At 49.7% G+C, this 27,454-nt stretch overlaps 7 protein-coding genes across 7 annotated transcripts; 2 read left to right on the forward strand and 5 right to left on the reverse strand.

The window, feature by feature from the left end:
• Positions 1–615: 615 nt before the first annotated feature.
• Positions 616–13,116, reverse strand: tom1 (E3 ubiquitin-protein ligase TOM1; the record flags this gene model as incomplete). The annotated part of the gene is made up of 7 exons (XM_043270527.1): positions 616–710; positions 768–1,112; positions 1,183–5,013; positions 5,074–5,154; positions 5,207–9,040; positions 9,119–12,995; positions 13,069–13,116. 7 exons carry the CDS (start codon positions 13,114–13,116, stop codon positions 616–618), a joined length of 12,111 nt encoding a protein of 4,036 aa, XP_043126462.1.
• Positions 13,117–14,243: 1,127 nt separating this feature from the next.
• On the reverse strand, positions 14,244–17,813 carry Aspvir_007346 (peroxidase/cytochrome P450 family protein; the record flags this gene model as incomplete). Its single annotated transcript, XM_043270528.1, has 7 exons — positions 14,244–14,570; positions 14,634–14,760; positions 14,809–16,987; positions 17,041–17,233; positions 17,286–17,334; positions 17,390–17,487; positions 17,547–17,813. 7 exons carry the CDS (start codon positions 17,811–17,813, stop codon positions 14,244–14,246), a joined length of 3,240 nt encoding a protein of 1,079 aa, XP_043126463.1.
• A 1,841-nt stretch (positions 17,814–19,654) lies between these two features.
• On the forward strand, positions 19,655–20,739 carry Aspvir_007347 (trans-2-enoyl-CoA reductase (NADPH) TSC13; the record flags this gene model as incomplete). Its single annotated transcript, XM_043270529.1, has 3 exons — positions 19,655–19,691; positions 19,766–19,981; positions 20,057–20,739. 3 exons carry the CDS (start codon positions 19,655–19,657, stop codon positions 20,737–20,739), a joined length of 936 nt encoding a protein of 311 aa, XP_043126464.1.
• A 432-nt stretch (positions 20,740–21,171) lies between these two features.
• Positions 21,172–22,266, reverse strand: Aspvir_007348 (putative alpha-1,6-mannosyltransferase subunit; the record flags this gene model as incomplete). Its single annotated transcript, XM_043270530.1, has 3 exons — positions 21,172–21,402; positions 21,475–21,908; positions 21,975–22,266. 3 exons carry the CDS (start codon positions 22,264–22,266, stop codon positions 21,172–21,174), a joined length of 957 nt encoding a protein of 318 aa, XP_043126465.1.
• Positions 22,267–22,915: 649 nt separating this feature from the next.
• On the reverse strand, positions 22,916–23,554 carry Aspvir_007349 (mitochondrial 54S ribosomal protein bL28m; the record flags this gene model as incomplete). Its single annotated transcript, XM_043270531.1, has 1 exon — positions 22,916–23,554. One exon carries the CDS (start codon positions 23,552–23,554, stop codon positions 22,916–22,918), a length of 639 nt encoding a protein of 212 aa, XP_043126466.1.
• Positions 23,555–23,967: 413 nt separating this feature from the next.
• rvb1 (RuvB family ATP-dependent DNA helicase pontin) lies at positions 23,968–25,521 on the forward strand (the record flags this gene model as incomplete). Its single annotated transcript, XM_043270532.1, has 4 exons — positions 23,968–24,111; positions 24,181–24,400; positions 24,456–25,003; positions 25,057–25,521. 4 exons carry the CDS (start codon positions 23,968–23,970, stop codon positions 25,519–25,521), a joined length of 1,377 nt encoding a protein of 458 aa, XP_043126467.1.
• A 221-nt stretch (positions 25,522–25,742) lies between these two features.
• Positions 25,743–26,213, reverse strand: Aspvir_007351 (uncharacterized protein; the record flags this gene model as incomplete). Its single annotated transcript, XM_043270533.1, has 1 exon — positions 25,743–26,213. The coding sequence occupies one exon, from the start codon at positions 26,211–26,213 to the stop codon at positions 25,743–25,745; it is 471 nt and encodes a 156-aa protein (XP_043126468.1).
• Between the last annotated feature and the right edge of the window lie 1,241 nt (positions 26,214–27,454).

The following is a 27,454-nucleotide window of genomic DNA, read 5'->3' on the forward strand; positions in this document are numbered from 1 at the left end:
TTGGTGCCATATAAGATAGCAGCCAGATAATGTGAGAATAAAACGATACGCTCAGACAAAAGACGCGAGAGCTGCGCCATTAGCCTGATAATAGTGGTCGCTAAGATAAGATCATGTATATATTTTCGAACGCGTCTTGATGACAAGCACTGATCCTATTCTGAGACCAAGCACAAGAACAAATCTCGTTACGCAGGAAAGCCTTGCAGGGACTCTAGTACTACATTGAATGAGTGGGACGAAACTGCTTTTGTTTATTCTAAAAGATCCGGAACTACATACATGGAAAACAACTCGGAAGAAAGGTAACAGAGCGCATGGATGACCATCAGAGATGGCCTTTCCTGTCCCCTAACAGAGATCTGGTTGACCTGCACTTCAACCAGTACCCTGATAGGAGACCGGCCAAGTCTCAGGTCGTTACCCCTGCAGTGTCGTCCTGAAGAATTTGACCAGCATAAATGGTACACACGAGCAAAAAGAAAGGAAGGAAAAATATCTTGAACGCCATCAAATGCTAGAGCATCAGAGAGAATTAGAAAGTGAAAAAAGAACTTGCAGAGAACCAGAAGCCATCATCCGACGAAAAGAGCATGAGAAGAAAGAACCACCAGTCTATGCGAATCCGAAATAATCGCTGCCAGCCGTCATTGCAGTATACAGACGCTGTCTCAAAGTCTCGTAGCTTTCATATTCTGGAAGATCAAGTTCTGATTGCTCAAGTTAGTCCTGATTGCCATAATCTCAATTTTGTAGCGAAGACTTACGGTTGAAGCATGTGTGCGAGCTTGGAAGACGATCCTTGTTGCCATAGTCACGATGGATATTGAACTTGCTGACCCCGTTCATGCCTTCAAGTTCCTTGAAACCGTTGAGTGGCACTTTGCTTGTTCCTGTAACGAACTGCAGGAGTTTGGCACGTTCCTCCTTGTCAAACGAGCGGACAGCACGCCAGAACCACTGGATTTGCGGTGACGAGGCGGAATAGTTATGATACTCGGTATTGGCTTTCCAGTCGTCCACTTCAATCTCAGGGAGACCGGAGATAAGAAGTTCAAGCTCTTGTTCGTTGAAGATGGAAATCAGGTCAGGAGGAATGATTTCGTGGAAGCCTATAAAGATAATGAGCATCTGCTGTCATGATTGAATCAAGCAAAGTGGGAAGAACCGAAAGCGGCATACCTTTTAGGAAATTGTCAAGCTGGTCCTTGACAGATTTGACCAAACGGTAATCCACCACACGTTGAACGTATTCCTCCTTATTCTCCTGAGTCACCGGGATGTTACGGCCATTTTCTATGAGATCAATCACCTGCTTCTCGCCAAAGTCATCAGTTTCGACGGCAAAAGTCTCAGTGATGATGTCGGTAATATCGTTCTCTAGCATCCAGAGAAGAGACTTGTAATAATCAAGGTCAAGCGTTTCCATGTCCTTGATGGAGACTGATCGGCCGAGAATGCACTTGTAGACCGCTCGGCTGAAATGGCAGTCGAGAACGCGCCCTTCGTAGAGAGCTTTGCCAATGATGCGCCCAATGAACTTGAAAAACATCAGGTGCTCCGAGTTGACACCACTCAGGCGATTTGGATGGAACGTGGTACGATCAGCAGCAACGGGGATGAACAAGGCATAGTTGGGATTGAACATGCCACGAGCAAGAACCTGGAACCATTCTCTGGTCACACCTCCGGCATCGACGCCTTCCTCACCATGGAAGCGCACGTTCAACTTGCCGTACTTCAGCTCATCCGCCGACTTAAAGTACAGAGACTTGAAAGAATCAAGGAAGACTTGGTCTCTCCTGACAGAAAGTTGAAGAGGCGGATGAGGGTGGCGAGGCTCAGCTCCACGAGAATGAAGCTTGCGAGTAAAGTAATTGCGCTTGTTGTCAAACTCTAGAACCTTCGGATTTTTGACCAACAAAGAAAAGCTCCCACTCATCAGTCTAGGATTCTGACGAACAAGTTCGTTCAAAATCTTGCGATGATCTTCTGTGAATCTGAAAAACAAGCCTTCCATATTCAAACCGGCATCGGCCGAAGTGGTAGACACAGACAATTCTCGGCTGTTGCGAGCGATGGAGGTGTCTTTCAACGTCGTGTTCTTGCACACAACCATCAACGCCTCAATCAAAGGTAGGAGGATGGTGGCCACGTTCAGCATATTTTCCTTTTGACGGATGACAGTCAGGCATTCGCTGAGCTTAGTCCACAGAGGTCCGAAAGTCGAGCTCTCGTACAACGTCTGCAGGACATCTTCCTTAGCGGTAGAGTCAGGTTCAGGCGCCTTAACCTTATCCGCACGGTTGGGATCAAACAGATAGTCGAGTGCCGTCAAGACACGCAACAATTTGGCTTGGTCTGAACTGGCTGGTGAAAACTTCGCCAAAGCCAAGCCCTGCATGTCTGTGCCTGTTCGAGCTTGGTGGATATGAGATAGAAGTTCGTCCAAATCCGTTAAAATCGTGGTGCAGAGACTCAGGGCCTGGCTGACAAGTTCGTTGCCAATGACCTCCCTAGCGCCGGGAATAGCTGAAAGGTTATTGATAGTCGAGAGCGTTTCTCTGAAAGTCTTCCCGTTGCACTCTCGAGCAGCCAAAATGTGGACAACCAAGCGAAGATTTTGATCAGGAACAACAGGAGGTTCAATAGTCTTTCTCTTCGGCTTCTCATCTTCCACCGTCTCCTTTGCTGCCTCGGCCTTGTCTGCCTCGACGGGAGCAGCGTCTTCTTGTGCTGTTGTCTGAGCAGCTTGGGGCTCTGCATCTTCCACAGTAGCGGCGGGTGCATCAGTCATAGTTGCGTCAGTCCCAGCTGCCTGTTCCGTAGTTTCACTTGGCTGTACTGCATGCTCCTGGTCAGCGCTTGGTTCCGCCACCTGCGCCTCGTTGTCTTCTTCTTCCTCTTGTTTTTCCTTCTCACGACGAAGGAGTAAGGTCAGTGGCTGCGTAATGCTATTCAGTAAACTAGAAAGTTGTTCCATGCAGTTCGGATTCTCCATGATCAAGCTGCGGTCAAGTAGATTAAGAAGAGCATTCAGAGCAAATTTGTTTGCCTTAATTTCCTTGCCTTTGCCTTTGCGGGATGGCTTCAGTTTCAATGTGGAAGCAGGATCATGCTCCGTAAGGAAGAACCACGCAATGTGGGGATTGTACTGGGATAAGAAAGAAAGAGTGCCCAGGCACTGCTGCACAACCATAATTGGAGTAACTTCGCTGCTGACACTCGATGAAGTGTGGAAAGCCATGTTACGCTTGACGGACTGAGGCGTCTTTTGGACCGAAGAAGGCTTTGCACGTAGTGAAAGATGAGCGAAACTGCGTTCAATCGCCGGGACGTCTACACTCCCATCTTGGAGGATAGACAGAAGAAGGCTAATGACCTCAATGCGATTTTGACGATTTTCACACACGTTGTGAAGGATGTCGTTCAACTGATGGCGCGCATTTCCTTGAAGAGGCATGAACATCAGACGGAGCAAAGTAGCAACGCCAGCTTTATCGAGCATTTGGACAATCTGGCGTCGTTGTGGCTTCTTGGTCTCTTGATCTTCAGCTGGTTCATTTCTAGGACGATGATCAGCTCGGGTAATATCGCCAAATTGAGCCAATCGTCTTCCTGGCAAAGCGCGTGCCTCGGTAACAAATTCCGGACCTAGAGTAGCAAGAATTTCCTCGGGTTGGTCCGCAAGTACAGCTTGTCGCAAGGAAGGATCAAGGGTAGCAAGGAAGCTGGCAGCGTCCATATCTTCGGCGTGAGCTGGGGCATTGGCAGCCGCCGCTTGTCTGCGTGCGCTCTCGCGCTCTCGGCGGCGACGGTCAGCTGCTTCTTGCTGCAAAAGTTCTTCGCGAATATCCGGAGGCAACGCCTCCAAGAACTCCTGGTTAATTTCGCTGGGCTCTTCGCCAGCTGCGGCAGCCTGCGAACGCTGTTCCGCGAGTTGTTGCATGATAACCTCTTCTCGAAGCTCTTCAGGCAGTGCCTCGAGGTACTCAGGATCTATTTCCATGCCGGTAATATCAAGCTGACGGCCGCGGATTGTTGTGTGTACTCGACGAGCAGGCTCGGACGGGCCAACTTCAGCCTGGGTGGATGGTTCCGCAGCCTCTCCGATAGCTGTTTCTTGAATGTCGTCCATTGGCTCGGAGTCGATCCCTGCAGCTTGACGCTCTGCCTCTTGTTGCTCCCTTTCTTGCTGACGTCGAGCGTTTTCTTCCGCCTCCTTTCGTTTACGCTCTTTTTCCTCTTCCTCTCTAGCGATGCGTTCTTGACGTTCACGCTCGGCCCGCTCTTCCTCTCGTCGCTTGCGCTCCTCTTCTATCTGTTTTTCACGTTGCTTCTCTTCCTCAATTGCAGGCGGAACAAGGATCTTCAGCAGAGAGTTCACGACACGCTGTGTCTTCTCGACGTAAGTGCTGCTGAACAGGATGCGAGCCTCCTCTTGCCAGCGACTTCTAGTGGTGGCCAAAGCGAAGCTTACGGCTTGAGAAGGATCGTCGCGAGTCCGAGCCGGAGGAGCTTGTGGTCTGCCAAGGCCGAAGATGTCTTGAATACTACGGTTTGGTAGAATAGCCCGCCTATCGACGTGCACATGTATCCCGTCTGGACGAGTTATCACGCCGAAGCCCGGCGTCGCTTGTCCGGAAATTGCCTGCATGATTGCGTTCATGAAGCTTACCGGGCTGTCCATGGGAACAAGACGTCCGGTAGAGACGGGTTCCATGCCATGGACCCAATCGGTGAAAGCTTCATTGCCGGGCAAGCGAGGCTGTGCAGTTTCTGCACCCCGGTCGGTTCGAACAAGAAGGGGATTCGTGCCGTCGTCGGTACCACGAGCGGGGACTTGTGTTCGATGGAATCGGTAGGGCTGAATTGGAACTATGCCATGGCGATTGGGCACCATTCCGGTAACGGCAGCCCAGGTCGGTTGAGGGCCGCGGAATCGCTGGTGATGTCCACGGTGCAATGGAGGCTCGTCGCCATCCCAACCCCACGGATCGATCAGATCTTCATCTATTGAATAATAATATCAGTAATTTTCTAGCGATGGATGGGCAATTCAAGTCATCGTACCATCGTCGAAGCCTTGGTATGATCCTTCGTCCTCATCAATGCCCTCTAATTCCTCCTCAAGCTCGTCAATTTCGTCATCCTCTAAAATGCTGTCAGCAATTTGCACAATTCCTATGGCGACCAGATCACTGACCGTCGTCATCATTCAGATCATCATCGACCATGTCATCATGCGCATCGCCGAGGCTGTCAGCCTGAAGATCCTCGACACCCCCTGCAGCTTCGTTCAAGACGCGGAACAAGTCGTCAAAACGCTGGCTATCACCACGACGATCTGCTTGCCGAATATCGGCTAGCTCGTCCTCGAACTGATTCATGATTTCCGCTTCCTCGTCATCTTCGGACATTTCCTCGCTTTCCCATTCATCTTCATCACCTTCCTCCAAGCTATCGTTGTCATGATCACCGGTTATCTCACCAGCGAGGATCTCATCATCATCCATATCGGACTCGTCATCTTCCTCATCATCTTCTTCATCGTCTTCGTCGTCTTCGTCGTCAATCACGACTTCAATATCCATGCCGGAGTCACCCGGAAGGCCTTCGATGGGTCCGACACCCTCGATCTCGTCCTCCTCGTCGCTAACCACCTCGCCGTCATCTTCGGGCATGTCTTCGTCGTAATCCATCTCGTCACCGTATTCGTCATCATACATCTCGTCGTCTTCCTCCTCTTCCGATTCTTCAGAGCTGGTCTCCTCCTCATGGCGAGGCTCCAGCATCCCCAATGTAGAATGGCGGAAAAGATCAGGAGTCTCTTCTCGGTCATCATCAAGATCAGAGACAGATGTGGCCGAGGAGATTTCGTCTTCCTCGGTATCTCCAAGAGTAGAAATATCCGACGATTCACTTAGGATGACGGCAGTTTGTGTAAGCTTGTTCAGCGGGCGTAGGATATACTTGATGACCCGCTTGGATGCCGGGAAGTTGAGGTCAATCTCAGCAATCGAGGCGGTCAAAGCAGCAATGAAATGCTTTTCATACATGGTCTTCGCGAGCTGCCTGGTGGAGGACGGGAAAGTCGTGTCACCCGAAACGAAGGCATACCCGCTGAGCATTTTGTCGAACAGATCCGCAAGCGACATTAGCCTGGAATACTTCACATCCAGCTGTTCATTAGACGCATTCGCTTCCTTGTATGTCCGTAGCGCATGCTCCAAGACAAAGCGCCTTACGAAAGCGAGCTCGGGCTCATCTTCCTCATTCACATTCTGATCGTTGCGACGTCTTCCAGTGCCCCCAAACTCACCAGTTTTGGTGCACAGAGCGACAAGTACCCGCATTGTCCAAGCAGAAGTATTGCTTCGCTTTTTGAAGGCAACTGATTCGTCATGCTCCATCGTGCCCACAGGCACAAGAACATTCAGCAGGTAATTCAGAATGCCCGACCGGGGTTTCGACGGCGTCGTTGCAAGGGGATCAGCCTTGCGCGAGAAATTTATGAACTCGACTTTTGTGCGATTATAGGAAGACAGCAGTTCGGTCAGGCATTGCAGGAGGAAACACCGGTAAATGTAAATAGGATGCTCATCCGCCTTAAATGGAGGTTTTTCCGATTTCTTGGAGGTGCGCGCACCCGGCAGTTCGGCGCTGGAGACGGACGGGGTGGGTTCATCGGTCGCCATTTCTATATCAGTTTGAGTTTCTGATTGATCGTTTACAGCTGCATCCCCGGCTTCAGCTGGGGGTTCCTTGTCTTCGACATCCTTGTAGGACAAGAGCTCGGACAGTAGATAGTGGATAACGCCGTCGGGGTTCTCTACCACAGGTGGCTTCAAATCCGCAGCTTTACCCTTCTCTTTGTCATCCAATGAAGGTGCACCGCTTGCGACGTTATTACTGCCAGTGCTCGTATTTTCAACACCTTCTGGAGCTGATGGGAACCCTGGTGAGCCGCTGGTCTTGTCCGACTTCAAAGTAAGAATCTGTGGGCGTTGACGGTTATCGTACCGCTGCAACTTCAACTTCTCATTGGATACTTCCACGAAAAGTTCCGGCGATCTCAAGACCAGATGGTACATCTGTCGAACGTAACCAGTAGTATCGATCTGACGAGATGATTTCGACTCGAAATTGGCCACAATCTCGCTCCTCATGATCTGACGAATCGTGTCCTCGTCTTCGACGATATGTCGCAGGATCAACATAAAAGCGCTCTGAAGTTTCTCGTTCGTAGAACTCGACAGTTGCTTAACCATAACGAAAAGGCGCTGCAAGCTTCGCTTCTCCCCAAGTCTGACAGCTATGCTCCGACTTCGAGTGAGAATGACGAGAATTCGACACACAGAAAGAGCTAAAGTGTCATCCTTTCCAATCCTAGGTAAGATTTCGACTATGGCTTCATAAAGTTGAGTCTTCTGATCCAGGGAAACCAGAGGCTCCTCAAGCTGCGCCGGTCCTGCGCCATCAGGAGTCGAGTTGTCGCTGTCGGGCAGATTCCAACGAATTTGAGGTGGTTGCGCATCGTCCGAAAGCAGCTTCTCCAGGATAAGCAGCACATGCCCAATCCAAGGGAAAGACTCGTCTGCTGACTTTTCTGGAGAGACTTTGATGAATCCAAGGAAGGTTGTGAAACATTCCTTCAGCTCGTCCAGTGTAGCAGTATACATGTCTTTGTCTTGCAAAACCAAGGCAAGCAAGTGGGCATACGCTGCTACCTTTTTACCAGCAACTTGGAAGTTTTCCATCTGCAACGAGACCAAAGACTGAACAAGAATCTCACCGACCTCTCTTCGGAAGCTCTCGGGGTCACTGTGCTTCTTTGTCGCGGACGCGATGAGGTCTGATAACTCGAAGGATACGTCATGGTGCTCATTAAGAACATCCAGGCAACGCTCGATCAGATTTGAGCGAACCTTTTCACGTTCCCCGTCCAAGTCTTCAACCGTAGTAAGCTCACGTCGTCTTGAGGATTGTTCTGTAGGCTGCTCTGAGGAAGCCGTTCCTGCCTGGTTCGAGCTCTCAGACGAGTTTCCTGAGGCATCGACGTTGCGAGCATTTCTATCCGAGGACATATCACGATCCTCGCCAGCCACGCTCTGCTCATCATTGAGAATTTGAGTCAACGCTCTGGCCAGAAATTCAGTCCCATTGCCAAGCTCATTATCGGGTCTGTCCTGGTCTTGCTGTTGGCGAGGTCCGTCATCAGTTGACCGTCCGGATGCCTGAGCAAGGAGCATGGCAAGAGTGGAACGTTCCAAGAATCCGCTATTGAAAGGCGGTGCGTCACCAAGAGCGGTATCTTCTGACGTCTCGCCACCAGCAGAATCGATATCTTCGGGGTTTGGTGGGACTCTCGGTGGAGCTCGCAACCGGTTCTGTGCCTTGCAGTACTCTTCAGCAGCGAGGTATACGTTGTTGCAGCGATAAAGAGCTTCGGTAGCCAGATCTTTGTCGAATCCTTTTTCTTCGTGTAAGTTAGTAACGCGATCCTTATTGACTACAACCGTTTTCCTTGTCGCTTCTGCTAAGAGAGGAGGAGTGTCGGAGCGACGAGCAGCTCCAGTCTCATATTCGCCGTCCAGTGATGAACGAAGAATGTCAACTAGACATTTGACCACAGAGCTTGACGACTGCGTTGCAAAGTCGGAATTCCACAACTCTCGAGCCATTGGCAATATTTCCATCCGAAGATCAACCAAAAACTGGCCGGGTTGAAAATAGTCTGGTCGATCTCGATCCCGATCACCAGTAGTAGTAATGGCCTGTGTCTGGCTGGAATCAACGATGTTTTTGCCCGAGGCCAATTCCGCGAAGAAAGAGAGAATGATCTTGATGCCTCCATAAGCAGATGTAAGTCGTGCAGAAACATCACTCTCGGACTCAGGGACAGACTCAGGCGGCGTGAGAGCCTTGACCTCTCGCATGAAGACATCGCAAACCTCTTTCATGACTTTCAATCCGCGCCTTTTCTTGAATGCAAATAGAACAAGGGTGAGATAGTGCGAATGTGGACGTTCGGCTGTAGCTGTTACCACAACTAAATTAGTATCAAGACGACCGCAGACCTCGCAAATCTGCAAGTAGGAAAGTTAGAGCAACTTACCTTCGTAGAGCAGATGCGAAAACGATGAGAGGATGACAATAAGGTAGGCGAATCGGTGCTTGGGATTGTCGCTTGAGTTCGGAGGAGTAAACTGTAATTGATTGAGCACAGCCCCAGCAATGGCGTCCGCTACCAATGTCGCATTCTGTCTCTGGTATGAGTCTACCCGCCGCTTTCCTATCAGGCCGAGCCCTAAGTTGTGGAAGAAACCGGTGATCGAAGAAGGCAGGGAACTAAGGAGATAGCGGAGTGCCTGCACATTCTTGAAAGCTACACCACCCTCTGGTACCTTGGTGCTATCGTTGGACTGCTGCGCAGCGCCTTGCAGTTCAGGTCCACGGTTTGCTGAGCCTTCTGATGCAGGTTCAGCAGTGCCACCTTCCGCAGTAGGTAGTTCAGTCCCTTCGTTGGGTTTGTCCGAGCTAGCTCCTGCTTGCGCTTTTGTAGCCTGGTCCCAAGTGGCAGGAATATTCTTTTCGAGAAGAATCTCCTCCCAGACGCAAGCAGCATGCAAACTTCCCAGAGCCGAGACGAGCACGCAGTATCGATCGGCTAGGTTGACTTGAGCGAAAGCAGAAGTGTGTTGGCTAGGGCGGGTCTGATACAAAGGCATGGAGAAGATTTCACGAAGCAAATCTGTAAGGACAAGAGTGGCAGCCATATGCTTTGCAAAGTAGGTTCCATTGGTCTTCGCCATGTCCAAGATCTCCTTGCCTTTCTCCTCGGATAACTTCTCGGTGGCTGGTTTAATCAGAGGTGTAAAGAAACCCGAATCCTTCGGTTCAGACCAGAAGCCAGAAAGACTGTTGACGGCAGTCTCCGCTCGCGTGACAAGGGACGGCAAGACCAGGTGCGGTTTGGTTTCCGCCAACATATGCACCAGTACCGTAAGCTCCTGATTTGCATCTGAATTGTGAAAGTCGAATGGAAGACTCTGCAGGGTTGCGAAATCCAAAACGAATTCAACAGCCCCCGATTCGATGAAAGATGAGCAATTGGCTTGGTTTTCAAAGAAAGCGCCGAGGAATCGTACAACAGGGTAGACATAATCTGTAACTGTGAGGCCAGCCGCGTCCTCGTCCTGAGGTTCTGCATACTCTTGCGAAGGTGGAAGAAGTTGAGTCAGATCCCCTAGGTTGAGTTTTCCACCGTTAGGAAGAGTATTGGAAGTCAATTCCCGGACTCCAAGATTTCGAAAATCATCCAATGATGCGTCCATTGCGGCACCGATTTCGAGGGCCAGCACATCGTAATCGCCAGAAATCCGAGGCTTTCCTTGAGGATCTTCCACCCACATCTTCGTTCCCATGCCATGTGCCCAAGCTTTGCTCTTGCATAGTAGACCGACGCGTGCTACCATTACAATGATGGCGGTCATGATCGATGATTTCAGTGCTGGGTGATGCCTCACCAGTTCGTCGAAGGTAGTGCCCAATGACCGGACGAGATTGTGGTCATCCTTTAGACACTTTACGTGCTGGGGATTTTCGAAGATCTCAAAAAAGCTTTCCAACGCGTTCGAAGACTGAAAGAGCTCAAGACCAGATGAATTGAGACATACGGCTCCAAAAGCAGAGGGTATGCAGGACAGTGCTTCTGCAGCAGGCATGATTCCAGGAGCAAGACGCGCATCCTTCGATCTAGCCATATTGTATTCTCGGTCTTTCTGGTCGCCATGTGGCGATGGACCACTCACGGCATCAGATGGCAGAGGGGTTGGTTGGTCACCAGGCTGAGCCTCAGGTGCAGCACCCTCCGTCTCGACAACCGGGGGTTTCTCTGGAGTCTTGAGCGCAGATGAAGTCACAGCTTCCAGAAAACTCTTGCTCAAACCTGCTTCAGCAATGACCGCATAACTGGTTGGTTCATTGTGAATGAAGCTACTGAGAATGTTAACGGCGTTGCTCCAAACATGTGATCCGAATACCCGAGCATTCTCGAATACGAGCCGGAGGGAAGTCAGCAATTGAGGCGAGTCAATCAAATTCCGTAGGACTCTATCAAATCCACCGCCATTGTGTTGCATGATGTGGTTGACAAAGCGGAACATCCATCGAAGGGTCTGTTGTTGGAAATATGGAATCTGATAATCGATCGACGGAGTTTTGTGCTGCGGGGGAAGTCCAGCACCCTTAGAGACATTCTCAAAAGATGTCTTGGTCTCGTAGTCAATAAGGTCTGAGATAGCGTCAAAGCCCTTCGCATTCGTGAGCGTCGCGAGAGCATCACGGACCGCATGAACAAAGGTATCGAGAAATTCCATGACACGTGAATAAACGCGGCGAGCCTTCTCAGTGCGAAGATTCAGAATATCAACAAACACCGGTATCAACCCAGCTGAAACAAGAGTTTCCGGAGTTCGAGTGCTTGAACCAGGAAGCGTACGCAGAAGAGCAAGTAGAGCGTCCCGCCATTCATCCTGGTAAGCTTCATCCTTGTCACTTTCGTCCGATGCTAGCTCGTTAACAGCCTTTCGAGTCAGGAACATGAGAATTCCATGATTGACATTGACGCTCAGTGCGGCACAAACGTCAATAGCTCGTGACTTGTGCTTTGCTAAAGCATCAAGCGCGTTTAGAGCCAAGGTCTGCAGAGTACGGGAAACCGAAAGATCGCCGCTTGCACCGAGATGAACTAGCTCGCCCAACTGGTATGCAAGCTGAAGGCGTTTCGGTTGTTCGTTATCATACTGCAAAATCCTCTGTTGGAACAGTGTCTCAGGATAGACATAAGCTAAGTTGGTAACTGCAAGAATTCGGATAGCAAGAATCTGCTCTCGAGTGGAATTGGATGTGGCCACGCCCTGGGCGGTACGGATTCTGTGAAGTAGTTCGTACTTCGACTCATCCGGCAACTCGTCCAAATGCGCAGCAAGAAGATCTTCAGCTTTCGATGCCGAAACCTTGGAGTAAGGGATGTCAAGAACTTTGCCTCCGCGCAACGCTTCCTCATGTTTTCCAGAGGGAGAGTTGGTGACGGAGCCCGGTGAATCTTCCACAACTGTCGTACGACTTAGCTGGGGAGTAGGATGCGTGTGACTTCTCCGAAGAGGCGTTGGTGTAGTGGGAGGTTGTGACGGCAGTCCAACTTGCGCATTCTCCGACGCCAACTTAGCAGGTTCAGCCGGGGCCGAAGGATAGTAGATCAAGCGCACATGACCCCACTCATCCCAGATGTCAGATTCGCGAGTAATCGAGATCAAATCATTAGCATTATGTCTGGTATGAGCTCCTTTCTCCTTGCCTTTGGTCCCGGCAGTAAGAGGAAGAGGCGCCTTGCCGGACGTGTAAGGACGGGGAAAAGGTGCGGCAATCTTCTGCAGCTTCTCTAGGTCGATGTTATAGTGAGCTGCCAACAAGCTCTGCTGAAGATGGGAACCGCCACGCTGACGAGAATGGTATCTTTGTGCCAGGCAAAGAGCCAACCGGAGGGTAGACTGAAGAAGAGAGAGTGAAGTGGTGTTCAGAAGCTCCCCTAAGCGCTCGCTGCTGTTATACAAGCTACGATTGCCGCATTTCTCTAACAGAAGCCTAGAGAAATCAAGAATCGCTTCCACAAGTTCCCTATCGCCCTCCGGCCCATATCCCAACGCATTCAGTTTGGAATCTGTATCCTCAGAATTGGATTGACCATCGGAACTCGTGTATGCGTCGATCAAAACATATCTGCCAAAAGGTTTGGTCTGCGGGCCGGCGTTGAGGGCATACTTTTCGATGACGGACGCGAGGATATCGTCAAAGCGGTTCAATACATTGATCCAGTGATATAGATCACCTCTGGGAAACGGCCATAGGCGAGGAAAGATATTGAGGTGTAAGGGAAGCTCTGGTACGGAGATAGTCGTGGCACGAGCTACGAATTCTGTCAAGTATGGTGACTGGGACAGGAAAGAAAATTTTCAGTCAGCCTGCATTCCAGAGCTGGAGATCGAGCGGGGTGAATGAACTTACAATTGTTGCCTCATGCTTTTGGCTCGCCACCTTCTTAATTCTCCCCATGATGATGTTTTAAATTAGACAGCAACTCATGAGGAGGTTCGCTTCACCCCTGGTTTGCTCCTCCTGGTGAGGGTGGGGAGGTCGTGAAGACCCAAGTCGCGCAGAGGGTCGCGGAGGAGCCTTATGACGTTTCTGGTCTTCTCCTTCCTCAGCAAAAGCCTAACGAACGGAGTAGGACTAGGATAGAAGCAATTAATGTTGGAGATGAAGGGAATGAATATGAAGTAAAAGAGGCTTTTTCCTCCAACTAAAAAGGTCAGGATGGGTGAGGGAAAGGTGAAGTGAGATGATGGATTCTGTTGCAGCTTTGGAAGTATCGATAGGCGTTAAAAGTTCAGAGAAACAAAGTGCAGGTTGTTTCTCTGAAACTCTAGCAACCTAATCGTCAAGACCTAATGAGATCAGTATTGAGAGACACTCCAAAGCCGAGAACAGGATGACAGGAAGTGGTGCAAAAGATCAAAATGAAGGGTGTGTTTGAAGTTTGGAAGGTTCGTGAAATTATCCAGATGATGGAGCTCTTCCATTGCAAGCAAAGCAGAGAACAGCCCGGAGCGGGTGTTCTTCCCCACCGAACAACTCATTCACTGATACAGACTACACCCTAGAAAACCTTCAAAAACACCCATTATCCATGTCGGCAGGCATCAAGAAATTATATAATATTCTTCATATCTCAATTATTTATTAGGGTCTCTCTTCTCTCGTCTGACAAGATTGAAGGCTATCTCCTCCCGTATGATGTCAGACATGTATAGTTGGGGCTGCTTCAAGACCTTTTCTAGGGTATTTCCGGCCAAGTCCATCTTCGATCTTGATGCTTGATCCCATTTTCCCTTCCCCAGGAAGCCAGCACATGGCATCTGTCATTCCCAGCCACCTTTCTCCCTAGTCCTTCACCGTCAGGAAGCAGTAGCTGGTGTCTAACATCCACTACTGAAACCAAAGGCTTCAGATGCGACGTCCATCCGCCCAGATAAGCAGATCGATGCCTTGTAAATTGCTATTTAACTTATATGTATACACAGAGAGACATTGAGCAACGGCAATTTTATGTCCAATATAACAAGTCCTTCCAGCGAGTTGCGTCAGTCAATATGGGATCCGATTTTCATGCACCGTCTCGATCAGTCCTTTAATTCCGGCAAATCGCCATCCCACTGAATCTTCATCGTCGTTGGGAAGGGGAAAAAGCCGGTCTGGTCCGCAGTCATGTACATGGCAATCCCACCAGGACCCGAAAGCTTCTTCAAGTGGCCTTGTCCACCAGGCGCCCGGCGAAGGTTATCCAGCCGTCCAATGACCTTTAGCATTGTCGTAAGCGCCGTTTTACAAAGACCGAGTCCAAGACACTGGTGCGGCCCAAAACCGAAATGCGCGTATAGGTTCATGTCGCGGTCGAGCTTAACCTTGTCGGGCTCTGGAAAACTGACAGGGTCCATGGAAGCCGAAACCTATTGAATATATCATGAGCAGGAGGATCGCCAGTTGCAAATTTTGATTCGTGGATTACTCACCAAGTTACAAAGAATATGCTGGCCTTGTTTCAGTGTGATCTTCTGGCCGTTGTCCTCGACAACTGTGGGTTGTGCAACCACTCGCGGCAAGGCAACCGACGACCGCATCCGGGCACCCTCCATGAAGCTATCAAGTGTTAGTAAAAAGGACGACAAAGAATTTGATAATACTCACTATCGCAACAGTAGATCGTCGGCTTCAGGGGTGTCTTCCTTGGCCAGCCGATTGATCTCGGGCAAGTGAACGGAGCCCTCTTCTGAGAGATAATAGTCAAGAGACTGGGAGAAAAGCTGTGCTTGGTTGGCTACCATTCCTCCAGCAGTTGGCAGAACGTGTGTCCAAACGATTTCGGCCGCTGGCATCCCGCTGTCAAGCAGGCGCTGAATCATATGGACACCATATTCGCTGAGGACATCGTGCCGATGTAGACTATTGACAAGATTGGCAATGAAACCAGTCTTCTCGATGAGCTCAACATTAGCCAGCGTCAGCTGGCCAAGCTGTTGCGTCACGCCCCGAGCCCCTTGGTTAAGCTCGAAAGACTTCCCAACATCTGCATCGTAAAAGATGGAAGTGAACACGACCGCCATGATTTGGTACAACTCCGACTCAGTGAAGATACCTCGGGGATTGGATTCGGTTTTCAATGGTAGCGAAAATACGGAAGCACAGAAGTGAACCTGCGCCAGGTTTGCAATATCGCGGACGATATCAACTTGGTTGACACCAGCAAGCTTGTAAGAGTACCTGTGCAGCAGCTTCAAAGTAATATCCTCATAGAACTTCTTCACTTCAGTTTCCCATTTATCACGGTACAGGGCCTTGCCCATCATTTGACGCGACATGGCGTTCGGGGTCCTGTCACCGGATAGCATGAAGTCTCTGCCGTAAGGCTGATTATTGTGGCGCATGAGAAACTCAATCTTGCTACCCCAAGTAACCTTGAATGTCTCCTGGTCCGACAGTATGGACATGCAGGCCGAATGGGAGTTGATGAACTGAGGCGGGGGCGTATAGTTGGGGCGATCCCAGCTATACTTGTCGGCGGTTCCAAGTTTGGTCAGAATCTTCTTGTTCTCGGATGGTATGACAAGGGGGAAGTGAGCATAGATCGAATCGCCCCTGAAGTGGTTAGGAAAAGCTCGCAAGACGAGTTTGTAGAAGACATGGGTCTGGTCAACCGAATCCTGAGGCTGAACCTCACTGTAAGCCCAGTTTGTGAGATGTTTCGGCGTAAAGTCGACGGTGTGAAAGCGGTCACCACGAACCAAACCGACGGCGTCCGAGAGAATGGCTCTAGAGATCGTAAAGTTGGTGCATAGTCCACTGCCAGGGGCCATTGCCTCTTTCGCGTCTTCCACAATGATACCGGGGTATATCTCAACCCGATCAGGATGGTCGTAGAGCCGCTTGAGCTGGTCTGCGACGTGTGGATCCGGGTTAATTTCTTCAAAAGTTTTGTAGGGAGCCAAATTGAAGTATTTCCTGAACTCGTTCAGGGTGGCCAGATTCCAGGAGCGGGCTTGTTGAATCCCAAGCGCCTCGATGCTCCTGAAGACGGTGGGAACATGCAAGGCACCGAAAGCACCCGCGCAGTCCTCAACGCTTTCCTCGAAAATCTTGACTAAATCATCGTCGTCATACGACCCATCTGCCTTGCGCTGCAGTCCAGCAAACGGACGCTCCTGAGGCTCTTCTGGTAGCTTAGCCTCCCACCGACCAAGTCCTCGCAAGAAGTCTTGTAAGGAGATGTTGCTGGGATCCTGCCCAGGAAACAATTCTTGATACATATTTTCAGTCCATCTCTGATCTCGCTGGGAGATGCAAGCATGCCAGCGGTACACAAGGTTAAACTCAGCAGCAACTTGATTACCAGTCGCTTGAGCAGCTGCGCTGCCAAGTAATCCGTCCTTCATTTCAGAACGGGGGTCCAAGCTCCAGATGCTGTCTGTTCTGTTAATATCCAAGATGGTGCGGACATAATCCTTCAAAATGATGTTGACGTAGAGACCGCATGTCACAAGTCGACCGGTTTGAAAAAGATCGTTGTCATACTTCGCATATGCTGCGGTGTCGGACTCTTGCGGCTTTGTAAACCGGCCTCCTTCGTTGATCATTGCAAGCTTCTCAACCACATAGTTATGGAAACGATTGAACATCATCAAAACCACGCCAACGCCCGGAGGGAAACCCAGAACGCGTTTTGTCGAGAAACAGTCTGGCTTGAGCTTACCATCCTTGAACGTCCTGACGAGGTCCTGTTCTTCTTGATTGTTGCCATACAAAGGTGACAGATCCAAGTATGAAGAAGTTAGGCTGATTGTTGGATCTTTACGATCCGTCTGGAATAAATCTGTGTATATTTGTCAGTCCCAATTATTGTCCCTTCATTTGCCCAAGACTTACCATGGATAATGATGGATGCAATGTAGAACAATACACTAGATATCTTATTCGGATGTTCTTTGTACTCTTTGCGTGCCAAAAGACAATCAAAAAGAGTTTCGGGATCTGGTAGGTTCGGAGACTGCGTGGTTTTGGGCCGTACAGATCTTGCATACGGAGTCCCAGCCGCACCAATATGTGGCCAAAGCACGTTCTGTTCCACTGGTCAGCAAGCATTTCAATACCAGATGTTCATTGAGCCCTACATTGCCAGAGCCATCCGCTCTTCGGTACATTGCGTCACGGCCAAGATAGCTGCTCGTGCGGTCAGAAGTAAGCCAAAAAAGATTACTTGATGAAATCCACGTACGAGATCGGTGGGTGCTCCAAGTCATTCCACAGAGTGGTCAAAAAGGTATTCGTCAATTCTTTGCCAATCTGGGACGTTGAGGGTAAGCCAGCGGCGAGCTAGAATGTGGTCAGAATCAATAATCCAATTCGACATTAGCATATGCGCATAAACTAACCTGGACAACTCGCTCCATTATATACTTCCTGTCGTCCAAAGCCTCACCAGTCAAGGCACTCTTCGAGACATCCACGAGAGTCTTGAGATCGCTCAGGTCAACGTGGGGAAGATCTTTGAGAATGCCTGTCTTCACTTGCTCCGTGACATAGGTGCCATCGCCTGTTTGGCTAGGCATAGGCCGCAGCGACGCTGAGACAACCTGCTCGAGCTGAGCCAGGGCCTTTCCAGGTCCACCATTGGCTGAACCGGTTTGCTTCTCAGACATGGCGGATATAGTGTGCAAAACAAAAGTGGTTAGGTTGAAATACAAATATACTACTAAGTCACATCAGCGCTGGGCATCTTTGCGAGAAGAAAAGGCATATAAGAGGCCTGCAGCATCCGATACATCCACCATGCGCTTTGCTTGTGGGGCATCATTGTGGGGGGTATTCATATAATGTGGTCTGTACTCACCAGTTTGCTAAATATCAGATTCGAGGATATATGTGGCATGCAAAGCAAAATCACACTAGATATACAAATCAATACAGCCAAACAAGGATACAGCGGCAATAGCTTTGCTTAGCGATTAGGAACCATCGATAGGCCAGTGGACTGGAAAGAAATCGAAAAGTGAAATGGGGCCTCTTGGGACCCATGTCCCATTAAGTACGAATAATGGACATTGGAGTACCGAAGAATCATGCGGCAGCAGCAGCGAGAAACAAGTGCGGCTGAAGGAGCCTCGCTCATGGCCGACGGAGTCACCAATAATCATCCCCATAACCATCATCACCAACAAAGCCACGGCGACGGATGCCCCACAGAAGAGTGTGCGCGATATGGCTATTTGATTCGCGTATGCACAAGAAGACCAACTTAGTTTGGCTGTCAGCTGGGGACATTGTCCATGGCTGAGAAACAGGCCAGAACATGGCTGATGGCAACAGCGTGGAGAGCTGAAAGACTAATTAATAGTTACCAGTAAAGCATGGAACATCGTCCTATGAAGGATGGATATGCAGTCCACATCAAGTGTAATCTATTCTGAATCCATGATAGCGTTCGTTCATCAATGAAGAAGATCCCGCGAAGGTTTGGTAGGTTGACCATTTTCACCAACCACTGCTGCTGCCGTTCTTACAAAGCTGAGAACACGTCTGATCGAGGAAAGACAACCCGGCTGATCTGCAAATGGTGGGTTGCCAGTCTACCAACACCTTGGTTGACAAATGCGCAATCATATTGTCATAAGTTCATAAGTCAATAATTCGACCCAGACACAAGGATAGGTCAATTCCACATTCCAGATCCCCGATCCCGGTCCGCTCATGAGTGGTGACGCAGCCGATAGGCTGCTCATGTGATTTCCCAATCACGAACGCTGTATCAAGGCAACAAGTTTCTTCCACCGGATAGACAGAAATAACCGTTTCTACATTTGAGTCACTCAAGATTGGCTAAGGGATGGTGATTACAGCCGACGACAGTGGGACCCTTAATGCACGCTAAATTACCGCTAAATAGTCCTGTAAGAACAAGGCTGGCTGAGTTGTCAGATTCATAGCCCTCCGTACAGCCTGGTTTGCGTAGTAATTCATATACTGAAACTTGACAGGCAACGGAGAAGGCCGGCTGACAGGCTGACATCTCTGCATTTAATCGTAACATTATCTCAATGTAAACATTCTTTTCTCACTGCTGTTAATTGAATGCATGCACCCCCACCAACCTGCCCCCCCACCACAGTCATTCTTTTTCGATGGAAGCTTAAGGACACGAATTATTCTCAATGTAGTACAACGCAGCGTCGAGTACCCCGACTCCCAACTCAGTCGCGAGTGTAACGTGCATATGGGAGGTGCGACATGTCCCTCATTCATCAATATCACGTGACTGGAGACTTGCCGAGGTGCCTGAATGCAGTTATGGATCCAAACCAGTGGACACTAGTTGTTTGTTAGTCTGAAGTATTTTGCGGATCAGCAAGACTGCAGACAGTAGAATCTCGACCATCATCTCCTCGCCCTTGTTGTTGCGGAGTGTATTGACTTCACTTTCGACCGAGTTTACGGGCACGGGCTATCGTGAGATCAGAAATTAGTGCGATCGCGTTCAATTCCAATGGCGTCGACAATCACGTTGGTCGTTCAACCTCGGGGTACGCTTACATTTGAATATCTTCGTTCTTCCTCGATCTAAGCATTTGCAGCGCACTGATTCTTTTGCTTACAGGAAAGCCCATCAGGAAGCTTCCTAAGGAACTTCAGATTGGTCCCAATGCTTCTACACAAGAAATTTATAGCTCACTCGCGGAAGCTTCGGGCTTCTCCATCCACCGTTTGAGGATCACCAAGGGAAGCGACCGAACAGTTGTCCCCAATTCGAAGGGCACAAGTGTCAATGATATTGGACTCAGGGATCAGAGTGTAGTTCATGTCAAGGATCTGGGTATGTGGAAATTTGATCCAGCTATACTCTCCGAACACGATGAGAACTAACGCGGTGTTTTGCATCACTTTTCAGGTCCCCAAATTGCATGGCGCACAGTCTTCATTATCGAGTACCTGGGGCCTCTTCTCATCCATCCTCTGTTTTTGTTCCCTCTCCGGCCATATATCTACAACACCTTCGACAAGCCTCTACCCGAGCCTTCCGACCTGCAGCTACTTATCTGCGGGCTTTTAACCGTGCACTTTGTCAAGCGAGAGCTCGAGACACTCTTTGTCCACCGTTTCAGCAATGCCACGATGCCCGTCCGTCACATCTTCAGGAACAGCGCTCACTACTGGGTTCTTGCCGGCTTCAACATCGCGTACTGGGTTTTCCGCCCGGACGCGGCTGCTGCTACCGACAAACCCAACCCAGCCCTCCTCTACAGCGGTCTTGCCCTCTTCGTCTTCGGCGAGCTGGCCAATTTGAATACCCATCTGGTGCTTCGCGACCTGCGTCGACCCGGTACCACCGAGAGGGGCATCCCATCCGGCTTCGGATTCAACCTTGTGACTTGCCCCAATTACTTGTTCGAGATCACTGCCTGGATTGGCGTCTATCTGGTCAGCGGAATGAGTTGGAGTGTCTTGTTCTTCATCACTATCGGAGGTTCTATAATGGCTAGCTGGGCCGCCAAGAAGGAACGCCGCTATCGCAAAGAGTTCGGTGACAAGTACAAGCGCAAGAGGTTTGTCATAATTCCCGGAGTCTTCTAAGTATATTCGGCGATTGGACCAACCTGCGTGTGGAAAGCCAGCCATTCCTGCGGGAATGGCCAGGCCACGAAGCATCCAGTGAGACACTTGCCAGCTAACAAGGGTTGCTGTGACACTACGCAAAAAGGGAGAGTGCTTGCTACGAAAATATTTTCTACGCGCGTCAAATTTCCACTTGCGCTAGTTCAAGAGAGGACATGTACTCTTCGTTAGACGCTCGCAAACTCCTGTAAGCCTTACTCCAAAAAGTTCCTAGAAATAAGGAATGATGAAAAAGAGAAGTCTCCTCGTGTAACCCCATTAGTCAACCAAATCCAAAGTTTGAAATGATAGCTCCATCCAGACCCATGAACACCGATCTATAATAGAAGCCAGATATGAAGAACGAGGCGCAAAATCTCAGGAAGATCAATTCAGGAGAAGAGGAGCTGCTTATGCACTCTTTAACTTCTTCGCCCAAAGGTTGTAGTACGGTTCCATCTCTTGCTCACAACTGCGCTTAGGATCGGAATCACATCCGGAAAACCGAATGATCAGATCTCCGTCCTTGTAAGTGCCGTCGGCAGAAGCAGCAGGGGAATCTTTGCTGTAAGCATTAATGCTTCGTTGAGGAACAAGCGCCATTCTCGCGAGGACAGTCGGATGCCATTGCACTATATGATCCTAGTATAAGAGGGGCAATTGTCAGGAAAATCATCACCGGCCATCTGGAAGGAACCGAGGAGGGAAACCTACCAAAGCGTGCGTCTCCGCTTTCTGAAAGTTGTACTTCCGATACAGAGGATCAAACCACATATCAAGGAAGAATCGCGCAAAGTCGCCCTGCCGAAGCACAAAGCTTCCGGGGTTCAAGTCCTCGTTATCCGCGCTGATGATCAGATCGACGTCATCTGGCTTCAGGTGCGAGAAGGTCTTGATGATGCTATCCGGCGGCACAACGGGAACGTCCTTAAGCATCAACGATTGAAGGCGATTCTTGCCGAGAATATGAGACTCTAATGGTTTGCTAGGGTTCATGATCAGGGCATGAGCATCGAGGTGAAAGAAATAAGCTGAATGAGGGTGTGACGCCATTGCATGACGCATCGCTGGTAGTATTGCCCAGCTCCGCGGGGCGTTGTCCAGGGCGGGTTCGTAATCAGACAGATTTGCAAAGAAATTCGTATAGCCTGTATTTTAGAAAGGTTTAGTCGGTCACGGAAGTAGAGCTGATGTACTGCAAGTAGTTCACCTACCATGTCGACTAGCATAATGCTCTCTGTTCTTGATGATCTTCTGGATGTAGGCATCACTGAAACGGACCCGATCTAAAACGGTAACAATGACAATGCTTGAAGCTCCCGCAGGGGCAGATATTGACGCTGTACTCGAATGGGAGAAGTGTGATAAAAGGAAGAACAGGGTGAGGATAGCAAAGCCTAAAATTGCAGCGGCCTTGAGCTGTTTCTTGCGTTGTAAAGAGAGCCTGGAGGAGCGGGTGTGGGAAGAAGTATGAGGACTCCTCCGAGGGGGTAGAGCAAACTGCATGACGAGATGACTTTGTCCCCAGCGACTCTTGCTGGGCGACTCTGTATAATCTGAATATGCCTCCTATTAGGACATGGTGGGAGTAATATCCGCAAGGCAAACCGGACGAGCTGTATAGATTGTACTGTCGTACCTGGAGGCGGCCAATCTGCCGAATCCGGAAATGAGCGGCGGATCATCGTTCGCCCGACCTTTGTATATGGCACATTCCAATCAACGATCTGGACTCACAGGAGGTCTAGTCAGACGGAATGTGGGTTATCTGAGATAAGGGCGTCAATTTACTTCAATGAAGAAGAGGACTTGCAGCAGAGCTCAGCGATACTTCTCTATTATAACATCTATCTTCAGACCTATGAGCTATCCAGAAAGAGTATCTGATATTGTGCACCGGGGAAGATGGCATATGCATAGAATATTTCAAGCAATACTGTATTGCAGATATGATACATGAAGGGTTAGACGGAAAATGGGCGGTTTTCGTGACTCCCGGCCAGTGATTCTTGTCTGAAATGGTGTACATTGAATTCCAGAAAATAGGTCGAAGATAATAGTACATGACGCCCAGTCCTTGGCCAACAGAATAGAAAAACGAATCGACTGTCCATGGTATGCTGATCAGAAAACTCCCGTCACATCCTTTATTCTCCTAGTACTGTTTCTCGTTGTATGTTGGTTTCGTAACTTCCTTGATGTTGGTCTCTTCCTCCACCTTGGCTTCGATTTCTGCCTCCTTCTGCTTTACCCACTCCTCGAACGACGGTGGCTCGGGGAGACCAAGGCGTTTTCTTTCTTGGCGAAATTGCTCTTGGATCTTAGGTGTCTGCATCACTTTCCATCTCAATTCCCAACCGAAAATACCCAGTTCCTTGATACGGCCGGGCCGGTCGTCCAGAAGGTAGTTGTCGAGACCGCCCGACTTCCAGATTGTTCGCAGAGCCTTTCGCGTAACTTTGATGTAGAGGTACTCTCCGAGGGCTTCACTCCAGAGCTTCTTCCGCCTGACGTTGGGCTTCCAGAATCGTCGCGTTTTACCCTCGTTGCGGCCCTTCGAGATCTTGTTTCCGAACTGGATCATAGCCCCACCATATAGGCCGGAGTTTGATTGCTTGAAGATGTAGTTGGGTCCATAGGGGTAAGGAGGGATATAATCCGGTAATTGCTTCGTCTTTTGCGCAGCCAATGTCGTAGAGAACGAGCGCTTCGGGACTGATAACGAGAGGTTGCGAAAAGCTGCGGAGAGGGAGCAGGGAAGAGTCATGGCGGAGCGACTCTGGAGGCCTGCCATTGTGATAATGAAGTTATAGAAACAGCATCAACAATGGCAGGACAGTAGGAAATTAAGTGTAGAGATCCGATAAAAGGCTGCGGATGAGACGAATCGTAGCCTGATAGAGCACCGTCCGCTAGTAAAATGATCGGGAAGTCTGGTAGAGGGAAAGAATTTGGGCGGATTCTTTGGGGTGCTTGACCGCCTTGGCAACGCACCGCTATCATTGCTCGATCCCTTTGAGCTGCGCGCTTGAATTTCGGCCAGAAGCATCACCTCGCTGGATATTAAAGCATTAACTTCCTTGCAGCAGGTTTTCCTTTGCATGATCTCCTTCACAACTATTTCTAATATTCGACCACACTTGAAAGGCTTTCATTTCATCCAGAGAGTTGCCTATCAGCTTCCACGCCAGGCCGCAATACTTCGCCATGGTTCAGATTAGTGAAGTGAAGGGCAGTTCGCGCGAGAATAGAACAGCGGCACACACTCATATCAAAGGCCTTGGGTTACGTCCAGATGGGAGTGCGGAGCCGTCTGCCGATGGCTTCGTGGGCCAGGCAGCAGCCCGTGAGGTGCGGAGCATTCAATTTTTCTTCACCTTGTCAGATAAGCTTGGGCTAACTAGCATGTTTCTCTGACAGGCGTGCGGTGTCGTCGTGGATTTAATCAAGGCGAAGAAAATGGCAGGACGTGCAATTATGCTTGCAGGTGGACCAGGAACTGGAAAAACGGCCCTTGCTCTGGCTGTGTCACAGGAACTGGGAACCAAGGTCCCGTTCTGCCCGATTGTTGGCAGTGAGATTTACTCTGCTGAGGTCAAGAAGACCGAGGCACTTATGGAAAACTTTCGCCGGGCGATTGGTATGCTGTATCCGTCGCGTTTTTCTGGTTGAGATTGCGACTAACAAATCCTCAGGTCTAAGAGTGCGCGAGACGAAAGAGGTATATGAAGGAGAAGTCACAGAACTCACGCCTGAGGAAACCGAGAATCCCCTTGGCGGCTACGGACGTACCATCAGCCATTTGATTATCGGATTGAAGTCAGCCAAAGGAACCAAGAAACTGCGTCTTGACCCTAGCATTTACGAGGCGATCCAGAAGGAGCGTGTGACCATCGGAGATGTCGTCTATATCGAAGCGAATACTGGGGCTTGCAAGAGAGTTGGACGGTCCGATGCATATGCGACCGAGTTCGATCTTGAGGCGGAAGAATACGTTCCCGTACCGAAGGGAGAGGTACACAAGAAGAAGGAAATTGTGCAAGATGTGACGCTTCATGACTTGGACATGGCCAACGCACGGCCGCAGGGTGGACAGGATGTCATGAGTATGATGGGCCAGCTCATGAAGCCGAAGAAAACAGAAATCACGGACAAGCTGCGCCAGGAGATCAACAAAGTGGTCAACCGCTATATCGACCAGGGTGTTGCTGAGCTTGTTCCTGGCGTGCTCTTCATTGATGAGGTATTTCGAGCTCCTTTTCCCATCCCATTCTAAGTGTGCTGACTCGTTCTCAGGTTCACATGCTTGACATCGAATGCTTCACCTATCTCAACCGCGCCCTTGAGTCTAGCATCTCCCCTATCGTCATTCTCGCATCCAACCGGGGCCACACTGTGATTCGTGGTACAGACGATGTCGCTGCTGCGCATGGAATTCCCCCAGATCTGCTTGCCCGTCTCCTCATTATTCCCACGCATCCTTACACCCCCGATGAGATCAAGACCATCATCCGCTTGCGCGCTAAGACGGAAGGCCTCAATATCACCGATCCTGCCCTCGACAAGGTCGCCGAGCATGGCAGCAAGGTCAGCTTGCGGTATGCTCTACAACTGCTCACCCCTGCCAGCATCCTCGCGCGCGTGAATGGACGACCAGGCGGCATTGAGGAGGCGGATGTTGCAGAGTGCGAGGATCTTTTCCTTGATGCGAAAAGAAGTGCCGCCATCGTCAGCCAGGACAGTGACAAGTTCCTTTCATGAAGTAATGCACTTAATTTAATGGGGATTCGGTTGATCGAGGGAGTTACAAAACCACGCAAAGATGTATGCTATGTCTGATATGCAAGTTCTTATGTCACGTAATGGAAAGGATACTTTGGCTCCATGAGCTCTTTGGCGTCAAACAGTAATCATTCAGGAGATAGCCTGGCTGTATTTCTCTGGCTTGTATCTATCCAAGTTTGATACAAACAATAGGCCTTTCACTTTTTCGGGAGGTAAAATTTCTTCAGTGAGCGTCGCAATGCAACCAGTAGGATGAGTGAAACCTCAATGACAAGGACGTAGACACGCAGTAGACTGAGTAGTATCCGAATTAGATGATCTGCCAGACTTAAATGCAATCGTGGTAGCTCAGTCGCATTAAAGAGGTCCGGATGATGCTCAAAGACAAAGGGCACTTTGGCACCGAGATGTTCAACGGCAACCATGAGGCCGGAGGTAACAGCGTCCTCGAGAAACCCACGGCCCGTCCAGGAGAGGCAGAAGCTAAGCCCTCGTTTGTTCTGAATGGCAGGAAGAGAGCTTAGAGCCAGGAGCATGTCGGTGCTGATCTCAAGATCAGTGAACTCCCACACTCCTGCGACAAGGAGAGGATGTGGCGGAGCGAATGGATCCATTGTGATGAGGACTGGGCCGAAGAGCTGTATTGGAATATTCTGCTGGTCATTCATGACGCAAGTGAGGCATATCCTGGGGTTTATGTTGTCAGGAGGGTCTTCAGGAAGGTTCTTGTTATGTCTGTCCCAGGCAGTTACTATGAAACTACTAGCAGGCCATGACCAGTCAAAGTTTGTTGTGAACTGGGCAGTTTGTGAGTACTTTGTAATACAGAGTGGTTCTGACACAAGACAGTGAGATTGAGGAGCTGACATTACTCACAGGTGGGTCTGAATGCAAGACCATGATATGTCTTGCTGTTCGCAACTTTTGTAAGATCTCAGTTTCCTCAGTAGTAGGAATTGTACCCAAAATGTGCTGGATTTCACTCGCAGGAATGGCAAAAATAACGTGGTCAAAATGCGCCTTTTGTCCATCAGATGTTATAAGCTCAAAACGCTCCTTTGTCGACTGCAATATACCTGTCACTCGGGTCTTAACGTGTATCCTATGAGACGGGAATACCCTTGCCATTACCAGGACCAACTGTGTGGCTCCATCACTAATGCGTTGCCATTTCGGCCTCTTTGGTCGTGGACAGAGAATGCTATGGTCCGACAGGGAGCGGACGAAGGCTTTGACAGGCAACAGGTCTATAATTTTGCCAGCATTGATTCCCCACAAAGCCGATAGCATTGATGTCAAGTACTTCGCATAAAATGAGTTTGAATATTCCTCACTTGAGAAATGATGTCGCATCACGGGTTCGTGCTGGGCATGGCGCTCACTCCGTTGATGACCGTCGACCAGTAGGTCTAGACACGTATATCGTAATCGTGCAATATCGAGCAATATGCGCCATGTTTCAAGTTTGCGCAGAAGCCATGGCCGACGCATAATGTCCCCAAGTATACTTCCAGTCCATTGATCAGCCCCAACACCATCGGTGGTTCCAAAGGAGAACTCCGCTGCGGATGTGGAAATTCCTAGACAGCGAAGCAGTGAAACAAGGCTGGCTGCAGTGGAATTAGTCTTAGGGCTGGTTCCATTGCGGATGGCACTGACGAGAAGCAGTTGCATTGAATACTGGTGGCATTGTGTTCACGGCGACTCTATTTCCTTCGTGCTCAAATGGTATTGTCTTGATACGCCCACCAAGCGTTGCAGAGGCCTCGAAAAGATGGACATCATGCGGGGACTTCTGTAAAGCCCAGAACGCGGTGACCCCGGCGCATCCGCCTCCAACAATAGCGACACGTTTAGGCTGCATGGGAGACATGACGCGATCTGTCAGATCTGGGACCACGGAGCAGTA

The sequence above is a fragment of the Aspergillus viridinutans genome (genome assembly GCF_018404265.1).
Source record: "Aspergillus viridinutans IFM 47045 DNA, scaffold_5, whole genome shotgun sequence".
NCBI lineage: Eukaryota > Fungi > Ascomycota > Eurotiomycetes > Eurotiales > Aspergillaceae > Aspergillus > Aspergillus viridinutans.